This window comes from Triplophysa dalaica, chromosome 10 (assembly GCF_015846415.1).
Source record: "Triplophysa dalaica isolate WHDGS20190420 chromosome 10, ASM1584641v1, whole genome shotgun sequence".
Lineage (NCBI taxonomy): Eukaryota > Metazoa > Chordata > Actinopteri > Cypriniformes > Nemacheilidae > Triplophysa > Triplophysa dalaica.
In genome coordinates this window covers 3,275,198-3,295,899 of record NC_079551.1, presented here as the reverse complement: position 1 = coordinate 3,295,899, position 20,702 = coordinate 3,275,198, and the positions used below count along the sequence as shown (strand labels likewise).

At 37.0% G+C, this 20,702-nt stretch overlaps 1 protein-coding gene across 1 annotated transcript in view; it reads left to right on the top strand.

Annotated features, from left to right (window-relative positions):
* Nucleotides 1-7,696: 7,696 nt before the first annotated feature.
* Nucleotides 7,697-20,702, top strand: part of asic1b (acid-sensing (proton-gated) ion channel 1b) — a 120,771-nt gene continuing 107,765 nt past the window's right edge. Inside the window, exons 1-2 of the mRNA XM_056758195.1 lie at nt 7,697-8,886; nt 19,577-19,772. Coding sequence (XP_056614173.1) covers nt 8,522-8,886; nt 19,577-19,772 — 561 coding nt within the window. The 5' untranslated portion in view covers nt 7,697-8,521. The remainder of the gene's footprint in view (nt 8,887-19,576; nt 19,773-20,702) is intronic.

Here is a 20,702-nt window from a genome sequence, read left to right as displayed (position 1 = left end):
AATTACTTTTACCTTGAAAAAATAAAGTAATGGATTACTTTAATGTTTTCTGTAATTGAATTACAGTTACTTCTGATGTACAGAATATAAACTTAATACTGTGTAATATGTGTGTGCAATAGACACAAAGTCTAACTTTAAAATTTGTGCTTTAAAGGTGCAGTTTGTTAAATCCGCCACTAGAGAGCGCATGATCAAAACAACAACAATGGCGTAGCTTGATGACGCTGTGAAGAGCGTGGCATGATGGGATCTGTTGTCTTCAACTCCACCGCTGATGGCCATCAATCAGACGTTCACTAGAAATCACGTTAGCGGGTGACGTAAATTTTTATACTTGTTGCCTATATAATTGTGGTCCATAAATAAGTGACTGCTCGAAACAAGTCAGTGGCTTGCAAGACGCCAGACACTCAATCCACATTTGTCCACGACACTGTTGTCATGCGGTTTCTATGGTAGTAAAGGCGGTAACAAAGGGTAACACGGATGTGACGCCATTGACAGGCGACTGCACAGCCCCCTGTCACTGTTAAGAATGGAGATTTTCTCACAATTTACAAGTAGTTGGAAACATTTGACATATTTGAAGTACTCAGCTGAACAAAATATATTACACTAGACTTGTAAAATTTGTTACAAACTGCACCTTTAATGTATAATTCTCACTTTTGTAATACTTTGGTCAGTTAATTAGAGTACTTTATGTAGTTTTATATTATTTATTTGAATGAATTGAAAGAGCTTCATGTTTATCCTTGAATCACTTAAGTAATCAAGGTTTGTTATAAGATCTAGAAAGTAATTAGTAATCAGTAATTTAATACTTTTTGGAGAGATTAATCTAATTACACAATTTAATACGTAACTCATAATTAATTACTTTTTAAGAGCAACTTGCCCAACACTGTTCATTTTACACCTCCATATTCCTCTTATTTCTCCCGAGCAATTTAGGAAGAAACATCTGAGACTCAGTTGATAATTTAACGAGAACTCCATCAAATCTCCTGAGAAATAAAACCTGACTCTGGGTTGCTCTTTAGTTCCAGCAGAAACAAAAAATGAATGACTTCCTGACAGTGAGGTAGAAATGAGGTAATTATTCAGCCCTGCTTTACGTTCGCATGTCAGATTGAAGCTGTCAAACCGGTCGATAAGAGCACTAAATCATTTCAAACTCTAATTATTTTCAATGTTTCCAATTTTAAGCGAACACAAAGCACTTAAATGTGTTTGTCAGTTAAGTTCGGTAGTGTTTTGTTTGTTTATCAGTGTTTTAATAACCTACCTATTGTATCTATAGGCTCGGCTAATAAGAAAACTGCAAATATTAATCATAAAAACAGCAGACAGGAAATCCGGTTTCTGTCAGTTCAACGTTTAATTTTCCGTTCAGACGTGCTGTGAATGCACAGCTGAATTATGGAGCCGAATGAGGAGCGTTTGCTGTGAATATTAATGCCCGGGAATGTTGTTAATTAAGAAAACCAATTAATACGGACGGCTCAAATCTGCTAATAGCTGTCGTGCTTTCAGCGTCCGGCCGGGGATGAGAAAGCCTCGTGTATTCTCCTCCATAATCTTGACATTCAGGAAACCTTTGTTTCTCGGATCCATTGTGCATCGTGTCAATCAGGTTTAAACAGTGACATTTGGCTGAAGCGTCTCCAGGTTTCAGAGTTACCGAGTTAAACTAATGAACGGTTTCTGCTGTTATCATCGTGAGTATTGAACAGGTGAGGTGAGTACAGATCACTGTGTGCTGTATTGATCCTGCTTCAGGTCTGAATCTGAGCCGTGCAGCTCAAAGATAAACGAAAACCATTTGATCATCCAGTGAAAGCACAACATCCAGAGGTGTTCATAACCAGAGGAAAGTATTGTTGCGCAAGAGATTTGATGGAGTTCTCTGTCAAGTATCAACTTAGTCTCAGTTGTTGCTCATGTGAAATACAGGATGCCATAGAAGAACCACTTTTCTTTGAAGAATCATCTCTTACTTGCTCTTTTATAATCTGAAGAACCTTTTTTCGCCACAAAAACCTTTTGTGAAACGGAAAGGTTCTTCAGCTGTTAAAGGTTCTCCTTCTTTTCCGGTCTTGCATGAATGCAAATGGCTAGCGCTTGCCTAGGGCGATCTGATTGGCTGACTGGCCGACGTTCCCACAATTCATTTCGGCAACGCATTACGGCATCCGTTCAAAGCCAAGGGTGAATGTATCGTAAGTGAATTTAGATTGTAGAGGTCAAATAATCTGGATTTCGGTAAATGTCTCATTAACGTCTTGGAGATATTAATGATGTGGGATTTTTCATGTTAGAGCAAACAAAGCAGCCAAACTCTACCTATACTTATTTGTTTATAAAATTTGTCTATTTAACTTTTGTTCATTTCATGTTTTTTTTACAAACAGTTAATTTACCAAAAAAGGTTCAGATTCTTATAAAACATTTATACATGTCCCAAAAAATGTAAATGGAAATTCAACCTTAAGAAGTTTGAGGTTCTGCACCTCCTTTAATTGTTATTAAAGTAGAAGAATTTCCTCAATTTAAAGCCTCAAATAGTCTATTAAAATATGAGCTAAATGTATTCAGGACAGATTGGTGTTTCCTGAGAGAACATAAAACAGACTCTAACCATTTCAATTTCAGAGAGCTGAAGTCAAAGACAGAAGGTTGCTGTTGTAGTATTTTATTGCTTTGTCTTTAGTTTCTGCAGTATAAACAAGTTTCGGGGGCAGAGTTTGTTTATTTCATTTTAACGGATTTCACCCATAATGATCAAAACAAGCACTTTTGATAAGAAATAACACAACAGTGAATCTTCAGAAATGAACTGCCTCATTGTTCATCATAAAATATTAGTTGAAAGACACCTTTCAGAAATGACTCGCTTGAACAGTTGCAAATTGAAAGAGAGCTTCACCTGAAGACAATAATGAGAGAGTTAACGCAATTTCATTAAAGTACCTTCAACATTGAGCTCATTAATCTTTAAACTCACGAGAAGCAAAAAGTGAATATACATCAGACTATATTAATGTACTCAGGGGGTTTAATTTAAACACTAATATGATGTTTCTCTAGATCTACAGAGGGACGACAGACGTGTAAAGCTCTAGATTATTCCCACACAGTCTGTGATATTAGACTTTGGATGACATGAATCAGTTTTTAAACGGCTCGATCCTTCAGTTATCAGAGCTGTCGGCTTTATTTCAAACACGTCCTCGCTAATGTTCCTCATGGTGAATTATACATGTTAACCTACAGAAGAACATTCATCTGATGTGACTCGCTGACAGAGGAAAGTGTCGAATGTTTCAACTTCACAGATATCAAACACAGCAGTAAAAAGAGTCAAGAACTCCAAGATGAACATTAAGCGACACAAGTTCCCTTAAACAGCCAAATTGTCTTGGATCATTAATTTCATGTTACACTTTTTTAGTCTATTGAAATGTTTCTTTTATTCAGTGTGGCTTAATTGAATTGCTGTGTTTCATGTATAAATGTATTCTTGTTTACAAATATACGATGCGTCATTTCTAAAATTGCAATGTGTGAAACAGTACAGTAACCATCAACGTAGTGTGCCATGTTGTTTCCTATGCATTTCGTATGATGTGAAGTGTCAAAAAACACAATATGTGACCCTGGACAACAAAACCAGTCATAAGTAGCATGGGAAAATGTTTAGTAATAGCCAAAAATACAAGGTATTGGTATAAATTACCATATTTTTTTATTTTATGCAAAAAATCATTAGGATATAAAGTAAAGATAATGTTCCCTGAATATATTTTATAACTTTCCCACTGTAAATGTATGAAACTTTATTTTTGTGAGTGTATGAATTGCTACATTGATTTTCTCAAAATGTTGTTTTTTTGCACCCTCAGATTCAAGCTTTGCAAACAGTTGTTGTTCTGCCTGATAGGGTCCTATCCTTGCAAACCATACATCTATAGAAAGCTTATTTCTTCACCTTTCAGATGATGTAAAATCTCAATTTCAAAAAGTTGACCCTTAAGACCGGTAAAAAGCTGAACTAAAATCGTACAACATACGCATAAGATTCACATGAGATGATATAATGGTAATATAACTAATTCTTACTAAATTGCTTCATATGAATTTATTCGTTTAAGTACGATTCGATTAGGGGTGGGGATTCATTATTGCGATTTGCTAACAAAAGTAAATTTTTGTACCGTTCACATTGTTCGAATTCATACAAGTTAACCATTTTGTTACATGGTTTCAAATGGCTATGAGATTGTGTTGATAAACACTTGAAAAGGAAATTAAGTGCATTGCATTATGGGATACAATGTACAGAAAACATTTCATAATGCACAGTTAGTACGCTAGCATGCCGTCACGATTAAAGCCGTTGTGTTGAGATGATCGTGATCCAAAACCTTGTGGACAACCCACGCTTGCGTGTTTCCCCTCAAGCCATCAGATATCAAATGACTTCCACTTACACAAAGACAACGTTGTCCTTGGATGTTCTTCAGCGTGCCGCTTGTCTCAGCTCAGTGTCGCTCTGATCCCTGCAGGACCTCATTATAGCTAATCGTCCATCTGTCCATTCCTCAAGGGCCGGCCAAGGCAACAACACCGCACTGCCAAGAAGACAGTTTTTGGACATGCTCGGCGTCTCGTGGTTTGTAAGAGCGCGAGTTTACGGCGCAGGGGGGTCAACCGCCTTTTGTTTCCTCGAACCCTGAAATGTTTCCATATGGGGCTAGAGCGTGTGTTTATTCTTTTGTAATGAAGCCGTGATTGCTTATGCTTGCTAACATCTTTGAATAGTGTTTTTGTTTCAACATGAGATCTTTTGCAGGATTTTTGTGCAATTTGATTGATATAGAGAGAGCAAAGTGAACTTTAAACCAAGAATTCAAGAGTTTCCGCTAAGCCACAGCGCTAACATCCATGTTCATTACTGCCATTGTACTTCCAAATAAACTTTCTCATCAAACCTCTTGTGATGTTCTTCTCCTGCATTAGATTAAGTGCTCGATCTCTTCATGTCGTCACTTTGTCTTCTCACTGGTAATTGCTCTATAACACCTTTGCATTTGGAAATCATAAATTCTAAAGAAACAAACTTTTAATAATCTATATCCTTCCTGACAACGCATTTGCGTTCTCTCTCGCACTTATTATCTTCACGTTCCTTCGTATAGAAAGCTTCCTGTAAACTGTCCCAGGATGCTGTTGATGGATTCATTTTTCTCTCTGCATTCTGTCGCCTTCATTACCTGCATTTCCGTCCGCCAGCAATTAAATCTGTTGCGCTGTACATCTGTGGATGAACATTATGGAGCGAACAGAGCGGAGCGGCACGAGGAGCTTCTGTAAAACTGAAGCAGATGGTCTGCAGATCTGAGAAAACTATTCACTCTAAAACGCTTTGTAAAGCTGCAATCTGTAACTTTTAAAATAAATTTTGAAAATAAATTATATATTGTGCAAGGACATAAGTGTTACAACTGTAGGTAATAATGCTAATTTATAATTTGAGCTTTTGGTTTGCACCATTTAATTTATGCTAAGTTTTTTTGGTAACTTAGATAAATGCAATTTTATGTTTTAAACAGAGATGGCGGTAGAGAGACAAACGATAATTTTAGCTCTAAACAAACTTTTTGAAGTCTGTTCAGACCCATGCTCTTATTTTAAGTGTGTCGTACAGAAAATATTTGTCTATTTTCAACAACAAAAAATTAATTCCTTTGTATTTTTTTAATGTATTCCTGTACAGGAACAAATAGTTGGATTAACTTAATTTTTTTGTAAATCCATCTAAGAAGTTTGATTTAATAAAATCTATGTGCAAATATTATGCAAATTCGTATAAGAAATTATGTTAATCCTATAATTTGTTATTTCAGTATACTTGAAAAGCAAAATGGCCTAAGATATTACATTGTATTTTCTAAAATATGAGGTTTTTAATGGAGTACGAGAATTAAGTGTTTTTTGAAGTGTTGAATGTCGATGTCTTGTTAATTTGAAGCAGCTTTGCTTATTTACTTTCTATGTTTGTTTTGTTTTTGAGCCAAAGCACAGGCCTGTTTCACACCGCACATGTTAGCGGTCTAACAGATGTCTTTGTTCTCACAACAATGGATGAGTACTTCATTATTTTATGTTGCCTCATGAGATTGTGTTGATAAATAGTGTTATTGGTGTTTCCTCAATCTGTTTCTGCGTATGTCTTATACTTCATATACAGCTTCTCCACTTCTATATCTTATGACCTCACATATAAGCATTTATTTATAGAAGTATTTTGGAGACCACATACTTTTTAACCCTATACATCACCAAACCGGAAGCCTGGCGACCGCTTTAAAACACACATACGCCTATGGATGGCAGATAAGAATATACAGCTCTATATAACCATTTTATCAGCGGCCCATAGGAATAACCCTTAAGCTCACTTCAGGAGTCTGGTTTCATATTCTACATCCTCATGATGGATCAATAATCATCCAGATCATATTCAGAGCATTTCGGAGGTCCAGGTCACAGGTTACCTGCGCAGGCCGTTCTCTATCTCAGCTCGTAATGAATTTAGCACAAGTTTGTGCAGTCCATTAACAGACCCACACCGGAGAGTGTGTTCCTGAAGGTTGATAATCAGCTGTGGGCGACATCACCTCTTCTATTGATCAGATCTGTGACAGCGACACCCAGCGTTAGCCGATACTGTCACGGCCGGGAATTAGAATGCATTCAGTGTAATTTCATGGGTGGATTGTCTTGCACCCCTGGGCTGTGAGGTTCTTTAATAATACTCATCAGTCCTTCTACTAACTCATTTATCACTCCAGCACCTCCTGGTCAGCACGTCTGTCCAAACAGATACACAAAGTAAACGAGGAGCACTTTGATTTGATAAGTGCACATTAGCAGGAGAAGTAAATCTTTTCAATAGATGGGCTTTAATAGTCTTTATTGACATGACAAATAAGTCTTTATTGTCATGACAAATAATTGCTTATTTGCTTTGGCAAACATCATAAATGAACTTTTGTCATTAAATAAGATTAACATCAATAATATGTAAGTTACTTTTTTATCTTTTTTTTCTCTTTATCAGTTTATTTGAACATTTTTAACACGTTTTGATTTGACACATAATTGAATGTAAGTTAATGCTATAAAGAAGGTAAAAATTAAATAAAAAGTTATAATAAAGCTTAAAATCAAAATAGACATTAAAATAATATTTGTGTAATAAATGTATTACAGAAAAAAATATATTATCTTCTATAATATAGAAAAATACCATAAAATGGCAAAATGTGAATAAATAAAGTAACCATAAAATGTGAAGTATGGAAATGAGAACAACCACAAATCCAATAATATACTACAAAATTAGGCCTATTATAAAAACTGCGTTTTCTATAATGTAGAAAAACAACGTTGTAATTTTTTTAAGAACATTTAAAATAAAATATAACAATACAGCAAGAAATAATGATTTATAATTTCCTACAAAAGATATAATATAGGAAAAAAGCGTAAAGTGAAACATACAAAAAGGCTCCAACAGATCAAGTCCCCCTCCCTCTGTGCCTCTCTCTCTCTCTTTAGAGAAATGGTCTATAGGTCTGTAGAGAGAGTGATGGTGAGACAGTCGCAGTGTGCAGTCCGTGATTCCTCATGACACGCGTGTCTGCATCCCCAGCGCGCGCAGGACCTGACGCAAGAGGACTATAAAGCAACCAAAACGAGACTTTAAGAGAGCCGGACACGCATTGAGGGTGATGCCAACATCCAGAGATCATCTGTGCTACCATCATCACCACAACCCGAAACCCGATCTGCCCGGGACTGACACCGCGCACGCTTCTGCGTTCTTTCCGCTGCTGTGTATCCAGCGGACGATGTGAAGACATTCGCAAGCGATGCGTTTCGTGCGCGTGTGCCAGCCGACTGGGACGCGTTGAAATCTATGACATCAGTTACACGAGGAGATTATTTTTGTGAAAATACCGACTAGGAAGTGAAGATACCGACGCTTGCAACTATAGATTTATTTGAGTTAAGATCACGAGGACTTCATGCGGTCGAATAATCGCTCGGAATTCGCGAATACTCGATATCGTTTTTAAAACTCTACTAGATTGTAAAATTGATTTTGACTTTATTGTCTAAAATTGTTTTATATTGCAACATCTAAGATCAACATTTGGATTTTAAGGCAGTGAATTTACCAAACTATTAGGTTACACCAGTTAGAGTACCTGGGGTGGGACAGCTCGGGTAAAAGTATCTCTGTGGAGTAACAACTAAACAATTGTAATTTTTTGGCAGTGGGTGGATCCTACTGGAAAGCTGTGTTGACACTTGTGCTCTTGACTTTGATGGGATATTTAAACCCTTGTTTCCGATCTTCATCATTTGCCTTCAGGTTCATCTGTAAAGATCAACTAACCATCTAAACGTTCCTCACCGACTACTTTAAAGAAGACCCTCGCGAACCATGGATCTCAAAACCGAATCCGACGATAACCTGGACTGCCAGCGTCCGGCACCCATCGAGGTGTTCGCCAGCCGCTCGACCCTTCACGGCATCTCGCACGTGTTCAGTTACGAACGCCAGTGCGTTAAACGCTTCATTTGGATCTTGTTTTTCCTGGGCTCGTTTTCGTTTCTGGTGATGGTGTGCGTGGACCGCATCAAGTTTTACTTCCAGTACCCCCACGTCACGAAGCTGGACGAGGTCACGGCACATAAGATGACGTTCCCCGCCGTGACCTTCTGCAACCTGAACTCTTTCCGCTTCGACAGCGTGAGCCGCAACGACCTGTATCACGCAGGCGAGCTGCTCGCGCTGCTAAATCGCAGGTGAGGTAAACACGCGCGAGACACGTTAAATCGATATAGTCTGAGAGAGAATGTTTTAAAAATACATGTATAGTATAAAGTGTTGGAGTTACTTTCATTATGAGATAACTGGAGAGGTGAGACTTTTAAAAAATATATTCTGGAAACGCGGTTGACGCTGAAATTAATTATTTTTAAGCGAGTTTTTATTGACAGGTAAATAGTTATGTTTGTTTTCCCTTGCAAAATATTAAAGGGTGTATTACATTTACATGTATGCATTTGGCAGACGCGTTGGATAAGCGACTTACATTGCATTACCCTATAATTTTTTTTTCTAAGTATGTGCCGGGGATCGAACCCACGATCTTCGCCTTGTTAGCGCCATTCTTTTACCACAGAGTTTCAGGGAAGTATGAAAATAAATGCATCAGGCAAATGATTAAATAAAGGAAATTGGTTAAATAATGTATAAAACAGAGATGTGTGTATGTAATACAGCTGTAGCGTTGAAGTGGCCGCCGTGAGGAAAACTGCTTTCAAGTTTACAAAGTCTTACTTGAACTTTTGAAAGCATTTGGTAGTTTGATAAGATTGGTTGGTTATACCTGTTTTTTTCTATATTGACAATTTTAAATTGGCATTGTTAGGTAAAATGCCAAAAATAGTACATAAAACATTTTCCATTTATTGACACTTGACATTTTTTTTGAGTATACTTAAATGTGGCCGAGCTAACATTTCAGACACTGTGAAATGAAATCGTCACAATCTTGAAATAAGGGTGTATTAACATTATTTGATTTGATACTTTTTGTTGCTTATTCTTTATGGTGATGTACCACTTGGTTTGGATAAAATTGTTTGACAAATTGACTAAATGTTAAGTCTTGTCGTTGTGTGTAAGAACTTGAAGGCTATCACAAAGTTTAATTTGAAAGTAAAATCTCCAGTCACCGGGCTTCAGTGAATTGTTGACTTGTCATTAAATGAGAAATGATTTGATGGCCTCAGGTGTTGAGAAGCTGTTGAAGTGAATCGTTATTGATTCGGTGTGTAACTGATAACACCATGTGTTGTGCTCATGGCAACACCAAAGCTGTCAGAGCGAAAGAAGTTTGACTTCTTCTTGCAGGAATGACACCGTGTTCTCTCATTGAACCCATCAGCATCTCTACTGGCTATACAAAGTTAGTTTGTTTTCAATAACCTTTTGAATAACTACAAATGTACAGTCAGGGTTTTGTTCAAATCTTCACTTCAGATGTCTGGTTGAGGTCTTGAGTTCAGTTATGGGTGGAGTGAAGCTTTGAGGTGTGGAAGGAAAATGTGGGTTTAACAGATTCCTGTGTTGGTCCTCTGCATGATCTTTTATTTCCTGATGTGGTCCGAGTTTTTTTTTAGTGTGAATGCTTTAAATATACCTCTGATAGACCCAGTGGTTTGTGTCCTGTGCACTCAGGGGGACGTCTCATTGCTCTGAGGTTGCTCCTAAAATTCCTTAGGAGAAATCCTATTAGACAAACTGAGCAGAAGAAGAGTCGCAGATATATATTAAATGTGAAAAGCAATCGCCATGGGGATCAAAGAGACCCTGTACTCAAGGTTTTCATTACTAGCTCACCCACCTAACAACAAAGTCAACATGTATCTAATGAGAGTTTACTACTTCCCAATTTTTATATAACAGTTTTCTTCCTAAACATTATGCGTTGTTACAAGGTTGCCAGAACGTTGCTAAGAGGTTCCTAAGATGTTCTGGATGTGGTTGCAAGTCTGTTGTGGTCGTGTTGTGGGTGGTTGCTTACCAGCGCATGTCAAAAGAGCCCAATAAATGCTAGCCGAGTTACAGACGTGTAGCATTACTCTATATTTACTGACAGAGTAAACACGAGGACATTACTGAATGCTTCTGGGTAATCTCTGATCTCTTCTGACTCATCTTCAAAAATAACATTCACTTTAAAAGATATCACACCCAGAAATGAGATCAGTAGAGATGTCAAGCATGTGTTTGAAGTATTGAGTTCTCATTCAAAGATACATTTATTTCTTTTTGTTTGGTAGCAACTGATATTTTTTGCTGTCGGTTGTGTCATATCTTGATCTTGAGGTATCTCGGATAGTTCAATGTTTTGAAGACCTGACAGCTTCTTTGGTCACGTCGTGTTCGTAACTCCTTAAGTTCTTCTCAACAGGTTTTGAAACAGATGCACACTTCATTCTTCTCCATCGGTATGAGTCTGTAGAGGATTCGCTTTGGTCTGTTTGATTCCTACGGCTTTGCTTTTTTGCCAGAGTTCTGCGTGATTTAAACGTATACCCACACCCCCGTCCACCTGAATCATCCTCACAAACACACATCCGTGCCCATAATCCTGCTTCAGCGTTTGCAAAAAAGAAATTCCCTCATGCTGGATATATTTGGCCAATCGATCCGGTGTTTTGTTTTGCCTGTAGCTCAGAGAGAGAACCGCTGGAACATATTAGAATGTCACGAATGTCTCAGTTTTCCAGCGCCAGAACCCTCTCTCCCTACCCTTTATAGTGTTCTCCAGTTACAGACAGCTGCGGGATATTCACAACGGCTCTCTCCAGGACGACCGAAGATGTCGGACAGTGGCTTTCCATAACTCACCGCAAACAATCTAAAGAATTCGCTTCAGCGTTTTTTTTATTGACATACATATAAATAGTTTTTCCTCTTCTCTTTCAAAGTGCTTCTTACTCACAGCTATGCAGTAACATCATTATCCAAACATGTTTGCTTAACAGTATTTCTAAATATATATATATACATATGCAAATATTAAAATGTTACCTTAAACCGTTGCGATAGACACATCGCTATATGCTAGTATACGTTAATGTACTTGATGTAATTGATGTTTGCAATTTCAAACGTTTGAAATGGTTGTGTGCTGGTTGTGTGCGGCGTTCACCTGATTAAATTGAGCGAGTTTAAATAAATACGCTTGTTTTGTGTGTAAAAGCTATTGGCACTCAAGACAGATGTTATAAATCACAGCCGTAATTACTTCAGGTTCATTTGTCATGCTGGACAAACACAGTCCAGATGAGCGAAATGCATTCTGGGATAGAGTATTTTATAATGCTCAATTGTGTAATGGTGTACTGCACGCTTTGCATACTGTGTATAGTGTACATGCATACCGTTGCCTTGGAATTATAAGCTTCTATCTGCATTCTTAGCAGTTTTGAGATAACAAGCTTCAAAGCTTTTGCATTCCATTTGACTCAGTAGACCATTTTATTGCCAAAAAAAATGTAAAGATGGAAAACATCACATAATGTAAATATCCCCTAGGGTGGAATAAGTTGGCCATACTGTAAGCTGCAGAAATATGTGATTAGTATTGTGGTGGCATTTGGACTGCAGTTAATATTGCGCTGTTGCCATGCGGTGAGAGGCGAGTCACAGCTCTAAGGACGTTGCACAGACGGGGCGTAGCGGCCAGGAGCCGCGGGGACTTCAGAGAAATTGGAGTGATGACAAGCGGAAGCAATTAACTGGTGTCTCATAAGCCATGTGATATACAGGGATTTATTCTCGTGTAATTAGCGCTGTTTGTGAAAGCTCACTGTTTCTCTGTTGATACACGCGGCCCGTCTCGCTCAGCGGTCCTCGGTCATTTTACAGCTCTGCGTAAGGGATGTGGTCCTATGAGGCTTTGAGTCACTTCACAGGCTGGAACAGCGGATTTAAAACGAGGAGAACATAACACAGTTATGCTTTGGTTCGCCGCGTCTACGAAACCTTTCTTATCATAGTTGTGGGTTACAGTTATGTGACTTTGGACTTTATTTGCTGTGTTTTTGTGAAGCTAGTTTAAATATATACTTTGTCAAGCTACTAAGTCGTACTTTATTATTGTAATTTACCTTAGGAGGAGGCGGGAACTGGCGAATATTCAACCAAACTTTAATAAAATAAACAAACAAACAATGAAATGAAAGTTATGTGCCGATAGCTCCCTCACGGTCGACTGCCGGCCACATAAAAATAATAGAACGTAACATAAAATGGTTCTCTCTCGTCCTTCACTGCTGTCACTCCTCTCTTTATGGTTCCGAAGCTCCTCCGTGAGAGATGCAAGACCGGTGCAACGCGCAGCCGACACTTGTTATCACTCGCATCACCGGCCTGATGCCGTTCCCTCACAGCCCTCGTCCGGCTCTGCTTGTTACATTTACATTTTGTATTTTAAAGTTGCTTTTCGTTAGAAACGAACAAAAATCTGATTTTGAGCAAATACATCAAAACAGTGTTGAAATCATCTTGCTATGATTCACAACGATAAGCTTCGTAATGATTTATGTTTTAAGCTGTTGAGTACGATTTCACTGGTTGATGTCATTTTAATTAAAACCATGTAACCTGGAATTGTATGTAAAAAATATGCAAAGCACTTTTAAAGCAGTTTAGTAATTTACAAAATTATAACTATTTACAGTTTAGTCAGAGTTTTTAAGATCATTCAGCTAAATCAGAGGACTGATTGGACAACATGTGCGATGCATTTGTGTAGCACGTGTTCCGTCTCCACGTTGTGCAAAGTATTTTCTCCTGTTTTAGAACTCAAATAAATGTCAGCATATTGAAACCAGTGGATTTGTTCTTGCACAGATGTTAAGTTAGTCCCATCATTGATTTCATGCGCAGCCAAACTATATAATGGGACTGAAATCAGCTCTTGGGTTTATGTAAAACAAACTGTTTGCGTGAATAACAACACCAGAATGCACGATCCCGACGCTTAAGTTAAATCCTCTGGAAACGTTTTTGGTCTTCACAGGCACTCGGAGTTAAAGCGCGCTAACGGTGTTGTGTTTGTTGTGCTGTAAAGTTTAATCACGCTTGCTGTAATCGGAAAAGCCTGTATGAAAGGAGAGACCAGTATTTATTAGTTACGGTCACTTCCAGAGAGAGAGAGAGAGAGAGAGAGAGAGAGAGAGGCGGTCTGTCATGTGTTATAACATCTCCAGAAAATTAAAGTGCTTATGGAGCGTAATCCAATTTTGTCTTTCCCAGGACCACTTACCCACTGTCACGGCGATTACTACGGGCAATATTAAATCCATACACACATGCACATACAGTTCAGACGTGATCGCAGGGGCCGAGACCGGGCACCATACTGATTGACTCAATAGAGTCCTTAGGGTCTGTGAGTCTAAAAGACCTAAAGTTTAAGAGGCACATGGGTGTAGATGGATACATGAATCAAAGTGTCATTGAGGTGGATGGAAAGATAACTGATGGGAAGCGGTGCGTATTCACAGAAACTCTTTCTTTGTCCTCTCCAGCTCTGAAATCTCATTTCTGCTCAACTACATTTGAACATGTTGTCTTCAGACGTATTTGGCGTGTGTGATGTCAGTGGTATAAAACATAATTTCTTCTGTTGTGTGTTATGAAATGTTTGAATGTTTTGATGTCAAAACAAGCGTGAGATTGGAGGACTAGTTTTAGTGTTAAGTGCTCAAGGCTGTTCATTTAAAAGTTGAACGGACTACAGAATATGTTTTTTACTTTTGAAGTATTTAAGCGTAGGATTCTTGTTTGGAACAACATGAGCCATGGAAATAGATGTTTGATTTTTAAGGCAGCAAACTGTAATTTTTGCCTCACTATCGCCATCTCTGTTTGAAACATGAAATCGCAGTTTGTTTTCTTCTGTAAATGACGTCAAAATGACGTTTCTCACTAAATTGAGCCTGAAGGCTAAACTTATAAAGCATTTTGATAAGCGTACTGTTGTGAACAAGGTTAGGGTAAAACAATTTTTCAACACTTTTGTTATTTCTTAATAACTATTAAAAAAATGTCAATTGATTTTCTTTTCTTTTTTTTACATTTAAACCTTTATTATGTGTACCTAAATTTATATATTTTTTGCATTATTTTTAAATGTATAGTTTTCCTAAGTTACAGATTATTTTCGTTACTGTTCCTTTAATGTTTTTTAATTTGATTTATCGGGTAAAATGTTAGTATTAAGGTAGTTAAAATAGCAATGCAGTAATGTGATTATAATGTCAGACCGGCTGGTAAACCGTCGTTATGTTGATCATTCACATTTCAGTCTGATATCCGTCAGTCAGACATTGAGTTCAGAATAACTGTGTTCTTTGCTCTCCTGCGTTCGCCGCGAGCGGCGAGGTAACTGCTCCCAGCAGGCGTTTAATAAGAGCCTGTAACAGGCCGGCGGTGGAAATTCAATATTCTCTAAAGGTGAATAAATCAGGAATCTCAGCTCCGTGCCAGATATGGACGCGTGCTCGCTTAGCGCCGGAAATGATTCTCTTCCTCCAGATTAAAGTAGTGAGGAGTGGCTTTAGGGGTTGTGCTTTAAATCCAGTTAACCTTGAGCTATGATCCGCATGTCGTCTTCCTCAGAGCCGGAAGAGAATATGAGGCTTCTTCTGTCATTAGAGGATGAGGAACAAGAAGATATCTTGAGAAATAAAAACCATGTTAACCTTTCCTTAACCCTTTCAAGTGTCATGACCTATAAATACGTTTGGTTCTGGAAGGTACCAACTGTCTGTCTAAGAATATCTTACTTGGAAGATGTTTTTTAACATATTTCTTATTATTGAGTAACACTAGCAAGCAAAGACTTTACCTTAGAGCACATTGAGCCATTTTGTTTGGTTTAAAATCAATAAAAATTAATGGTGCAAGTACATTTTTCTAGATTTTTTTATTAAATGGCTAAATTAAATGTTGGTACTCATCATGACTAATTGAGTATAGTAATGAAATGCAATTGTACAAAACAATAAAATTGAATATACAATTTAACACCATTGTTTACGTTTAAATAGCATCATTTTGACATAGTTGTATGTAGCTTTAGATGATTTTTGCTATAAAACTTGTTTATGTTTTTAACACGTGTTTTTAACTTAATCAGTGTTAAACTACTCCTCTTCTATGTTAAGGATTAGAGCACTTGAATCGCATTTTATTACAACAAAACAGCAAGTTTCACTTAAATGTTATAATGAAAAATCAACTTTTCATTTCTATGTTTGGATTTAGAGATTCTGTCCGGGTTTTTTTGGGGGGGATCTTGGAATGGGTCCCTCCTATCCAAAGAAAAGTTTGTTTGTGTATAAATGTATATATCATTTTTTTAAAGGGGTGCTATGACAGGGGTAAAACTAATATTATCGTTTGCTTTAAATGTAATGCGATGTGTATACAGGAGCTAAGGTTCAAAAACGCTTTATTTTTCACACACCATGCATGTTTGTATCTCCTCTTTGCCCCGCCTCTCTGAAATGTGCAGATTTTTCTCAAAGCTCATCACTCTGAAAGCGAGGTGTGTTATGATTGGCCAGTTAACCAGTGTGTAGTGATTGGTCGAATACTGCAAGCTTGTGACAGAAATGTAACGCCTTTTTCCATATATGGAACAGAAGGTTCCTCTTCAATTGTACTGACAGGTATGCCCACCTTTCTTGCGTAAACATTTGGGCGGTCTTTGTCAAATCATAGCACCAACTGACGTAGATTTGTGGGGGTGTGGTTACACTACATTTTTGCAGTTTTACGTTTCTAATACATGCATGGGAAACTTATAACACACAAAAGATACACGTGTTTGCGCCATATGACCCCTTTAAGATCTTGGCTGATCTTATTTTCCAGCCACCTATCAAACGAATCCACTATAAGCGAAGTGTATTTATTTCATATTCTGTTTCTCTCTGAAACGGCGTGTTGGTGATGTAAAACAGGTTGCGTACAGTGTTTCTCGTTGACTTGAGTAATGACGCGTCGCATTTAAATTAAACGTGAAATAATTCACGCTGGAGAAGATGAACAAGCCACTTGTACAATCTCAGATAATAAGATCTTCTTCAGGCCAGGAGATTTCTGCAGTTAATTGAAGTTATTTTCTCACTTGTGATGATTAATGACGCTGAGTTCTCAACAGATCGTTCTTCTCAAGACGCTGTGTTCTGTTGTGTTGCTGTGTGGCTTCTTCTGCCATCACCATGTTATGATCATTTTGCCGGTCTGGTTGTTCCTGGTGTTTTTGAGAGCCGTGCATTTCATTCTTTTTCTGACGACCACTAGCATGTGTACCATAATTCATTTGATGCTGTTAGTGAGACAGGTGTGGTGATGTGTATGAGGGATGATGTGACACGCTGGTTTAATTGCTGGTTAATTGTGAGGTTAAGTGTGAATCAGCACGGGTGAAATGTAGAAATCTCGCTTTAGATTTCGGAAAGCTATTCGCTTGTCTTCTCTCTCTTCTTTCATTTTTACGGCCGGCGGGCTTTTAGAAAACAACACGGGCTAATTGAATCTTTATGATGTTTGCAGTTTGTGATGTTAACCATGAAACTGTGAAGCAAAATATTATCGCTACACTTTACAATGTGTTGCAAAAGTATTACAAGGATATGATGATATAACCGTGGTGAAGTACCCAAAAAAATACCAGCAGGAATGCCTGCAGATTTAGTTGTGAATACAGTTCTTATTATTTATCTCATGGTAAGGTTTTGTTTAATCTCTGTTGGTTCTTCCTCAAACTTCTGTCATTTCATGTTAATCTTGTTTTCTCTGTGATGGTGGGAATGAGGTACAACGGACCACCTGGTACAAGGACTGGAATGTGTTACTTAACCCACAGTTTTTTTACAAGTATGTTTAAAGGGATAGTTCAGGCAAAAATAAAAATTCTGCTGTGATTTTGGGTGAACTATCCTTTTAAACATTGAGCAGACGCTTTTATCCACTGCAACTTACATCAGTGATGAAGAATTAAAAGCAATATAGTACAAGCAGTTTTATTGGGACATAATGAGCTATGACAAGATATAGAGAGTTTCAAGATATAGTTTGAGTTCTTTATTCTAACAGAATAAAGTTTAAATGTCTATTTGTTTTAGGTTTAAGATGTTTAACTTCAATGTGAAACCATAGCAACAGCATCATATAGAACACAGTGTTCATAAACATAACATCAATTTCTTTCTTTCTTTCTTTCTTTCTTTCTTTCTTTCTTTCCTTCCTTCTTTCTTTCTTTCTTTCTTTCTTTCTTTCTTTCTTTCTTTCTGTCTGTCTTTCTTTCCTTCTTTCTTTCTCTCCTTTTTTCGTTCCTTCTCTCTTTCTGTCTGTCTGTCTGTCTTTCTTTCTTTCTTTCTTTCATTCTTTTGTTTGTTCTTTCTTTCTTTTTTTTCTTTTGTTCGTTCATTCCTTCTTTCTTTCTTTTATTCTTTATTTCGTTCTTTCTTTGGTTCTTTCTTTCTTTTGTTTGTTTGTTCGTTCTTTCTTTCTTTCTTTCTTTCTTTCCTTCCTTCCTTCTTTCTTTCTTTCTTTCCTTTTTTCTTTCCTTCTCTCTTTCTTTCTTTCTTTCTTTCTTTCTGTCTGTCTGTCTTTCTTTCTTTCTTTCATTCTTTTGTTTGTTCTTTCTATATTTTTTTTCTTTTGTTCGTTCATTCCTTCTTTCTTTCTTTTGTTCTTTATTTCGTTCTTTCTTTGGTTCTTTCTTTATTTTGTTTGTTCGTTCTTTCCTTCCTTCTTTCTTTCTTTCTTTCTTTCCTTCCTTCTTTCTTTCTTTCTTTCTTTCTTTCCTTTTTTCTTTCTTTCTCTCTTTCTTTCTTTCTTTCTTTCTTTCTTTCTTTCTGTCTGTCTTTCTTTCTTTCTTTCTTTCTTTCTTTCTTTCTTTTTGTTCTTTTGTTTGTTCATTCCTTCTTTCTTTCTTTCTTTCTTTGGATCTTTCTTTCTCTGTTTCTTTCTTTCTTTCTTTTTGTTCTTTTGTTTGTTCATTCCTTATTTCTTTATTTATTTCTTTATTTATTTCTTTTTGTTCTTTTGTTTGTTCATTCCTTCTTTCTTTCTTTCTTTCTTTCTTTCTTTCTTTCTGTCTTTCTTTCTTTCTTTCCTTCTTTCTTTCTTTCTTTCCTTTTTTCTTTCTGTCTGTCTTTCTTTCTGACTTTCTTTCTTTCTTTCATTCATTCTTTTGTTTGTTCTTTCTTTCTTTTGTTCTTTCTTTTGTTCTTTCTTTGGTTCTTTCTTTCTTTTGTTTGTTCGTTCTTTCTTTCTGTTCTTTTGTTCGTTCATTCCTTCTTTCTTAATTTTTTTCTTTATTTCGTTCTTTCTTTGGTTCTTTCTTTCTTTTGTTTGTTCGTTCTTTCTTTCTTTCTTTCTTTCTTTCTTTCTTTTTTCTTTTTTTCTTTCATTCATTCTTCCTTTCTTTCTTTCTTTCTTTCTTTCTGTCTTTTGTTCTTTCTTTCTTCCTTTCTCTCGCTCTTTCTGTTTGTATTATGATACAATATGGGAAAGTATTGTATATTAGTTACTAATTTGCATAGTAACTATTGCGAGCGATATTATTGTAATTGGATTTAAAAAATGTTCTTTATTGTTTTTCAGATGGGTTGATTTGAAGAACGTTGAATATGATATTAACGTTAATATAAAAAAGATTTTTAACTATTTAAGAGCGTAAATAATGTATAATAAATTAAATAAAAGCAAATAATAAGAGGTCAAATGCATGCAAGAAAGATAGAAAAGACCATATACAAAATATTTTATACCAAAATGTTTTTTTCTGAATCATATTTAAAAAATAAAAAGATGAATTAATAGCATCATTTTCAAGTGTAGTTTTGGACAGAAGTTAAATTCTGTATGTGTGCTGTGTTGTGTTTTGTTCAGGTATGAGATCCGGGACACACACCTGGTGGAGGAAAGCGTCCTCAAGACTCTGAAGGAAAGGGCGGACTTCTCCAGCTTCAAGGCCCGGCCATTTAACATGCGTGAGTTCTACGACCGCACGGGTCACGACATCAAAGAAATGCTGCTGTCCTGTTACTACAGAGGAGTGGAATGCAGCGCAGAGGATTTCAAAGTGGTAAGAAAACTTCATCCACAGGTGTCCTTGATCCCGAGAGCAGGAATCTGATTTGCTGGAGAATGGAGTTATGGGAAAATGCTGCAGTGACGTCAGTTGCCGTGCAGTTTGATAAGCCATAGATGTTAGCCATTTTATCTTTGTTCATTTTTTGTTCATGCAACAAAAGAAGTATTATCAACATCTTGTTCAAGCGAGAAGCGCTCATCACCCTCAGGTCACACATTGAGTTTGCACAATTGTTGAATCGGTGGAGTATGCGAGCGTTTGTCGCCACTGTCGGCGCTGAGAGAAGATTATTTTTACAGTTGGGGTCACATTGATCTGATCCTCAGATAATACAGTGAAGAGCTTCATTGAAGACATTCCTTTATTTCCCAAAGATAACGGTACTTGGAACCTGTGTATCCGCCAGCTCTCAGTATCTGGTTGATTACATCCATAGAGAGATAAAAAGGTTATATTCACACATTATTTTTAAGCACCTTACGTACTATAGTAAAGTACATTTGGTCTATTGTCGAGTATTGGTATAAACATATATAATGTTGGCAATGGTCTGTGTATTTGAGCTGAACTTAAAAGATGATACGAATCAATATGAATGTGCATACAGGTTTTTGTGCAACAAGCACACTTACCAATTTCTTTCTAGTTATTGTTTATGACGTAAAGGGTAAATATATATCTTTACATTCTTACGCTATATGTGTATCATTCTTGACAATTGTTATCATCACCTTCTCCTACTATATGCAAGTTATAATGTACAGGCAGCCGGTTGTTATCGCAGAAATAAGCCCCGACAGTGTATCACACTGAAGGTGCTTATTTGGCGATAACAGCAGGCTGCTTGTACATTATCCCGCTTATTACATGGCTACATGAGAAAAAAACTGGACATAAAATGTGAATTTGAAATATTTTATT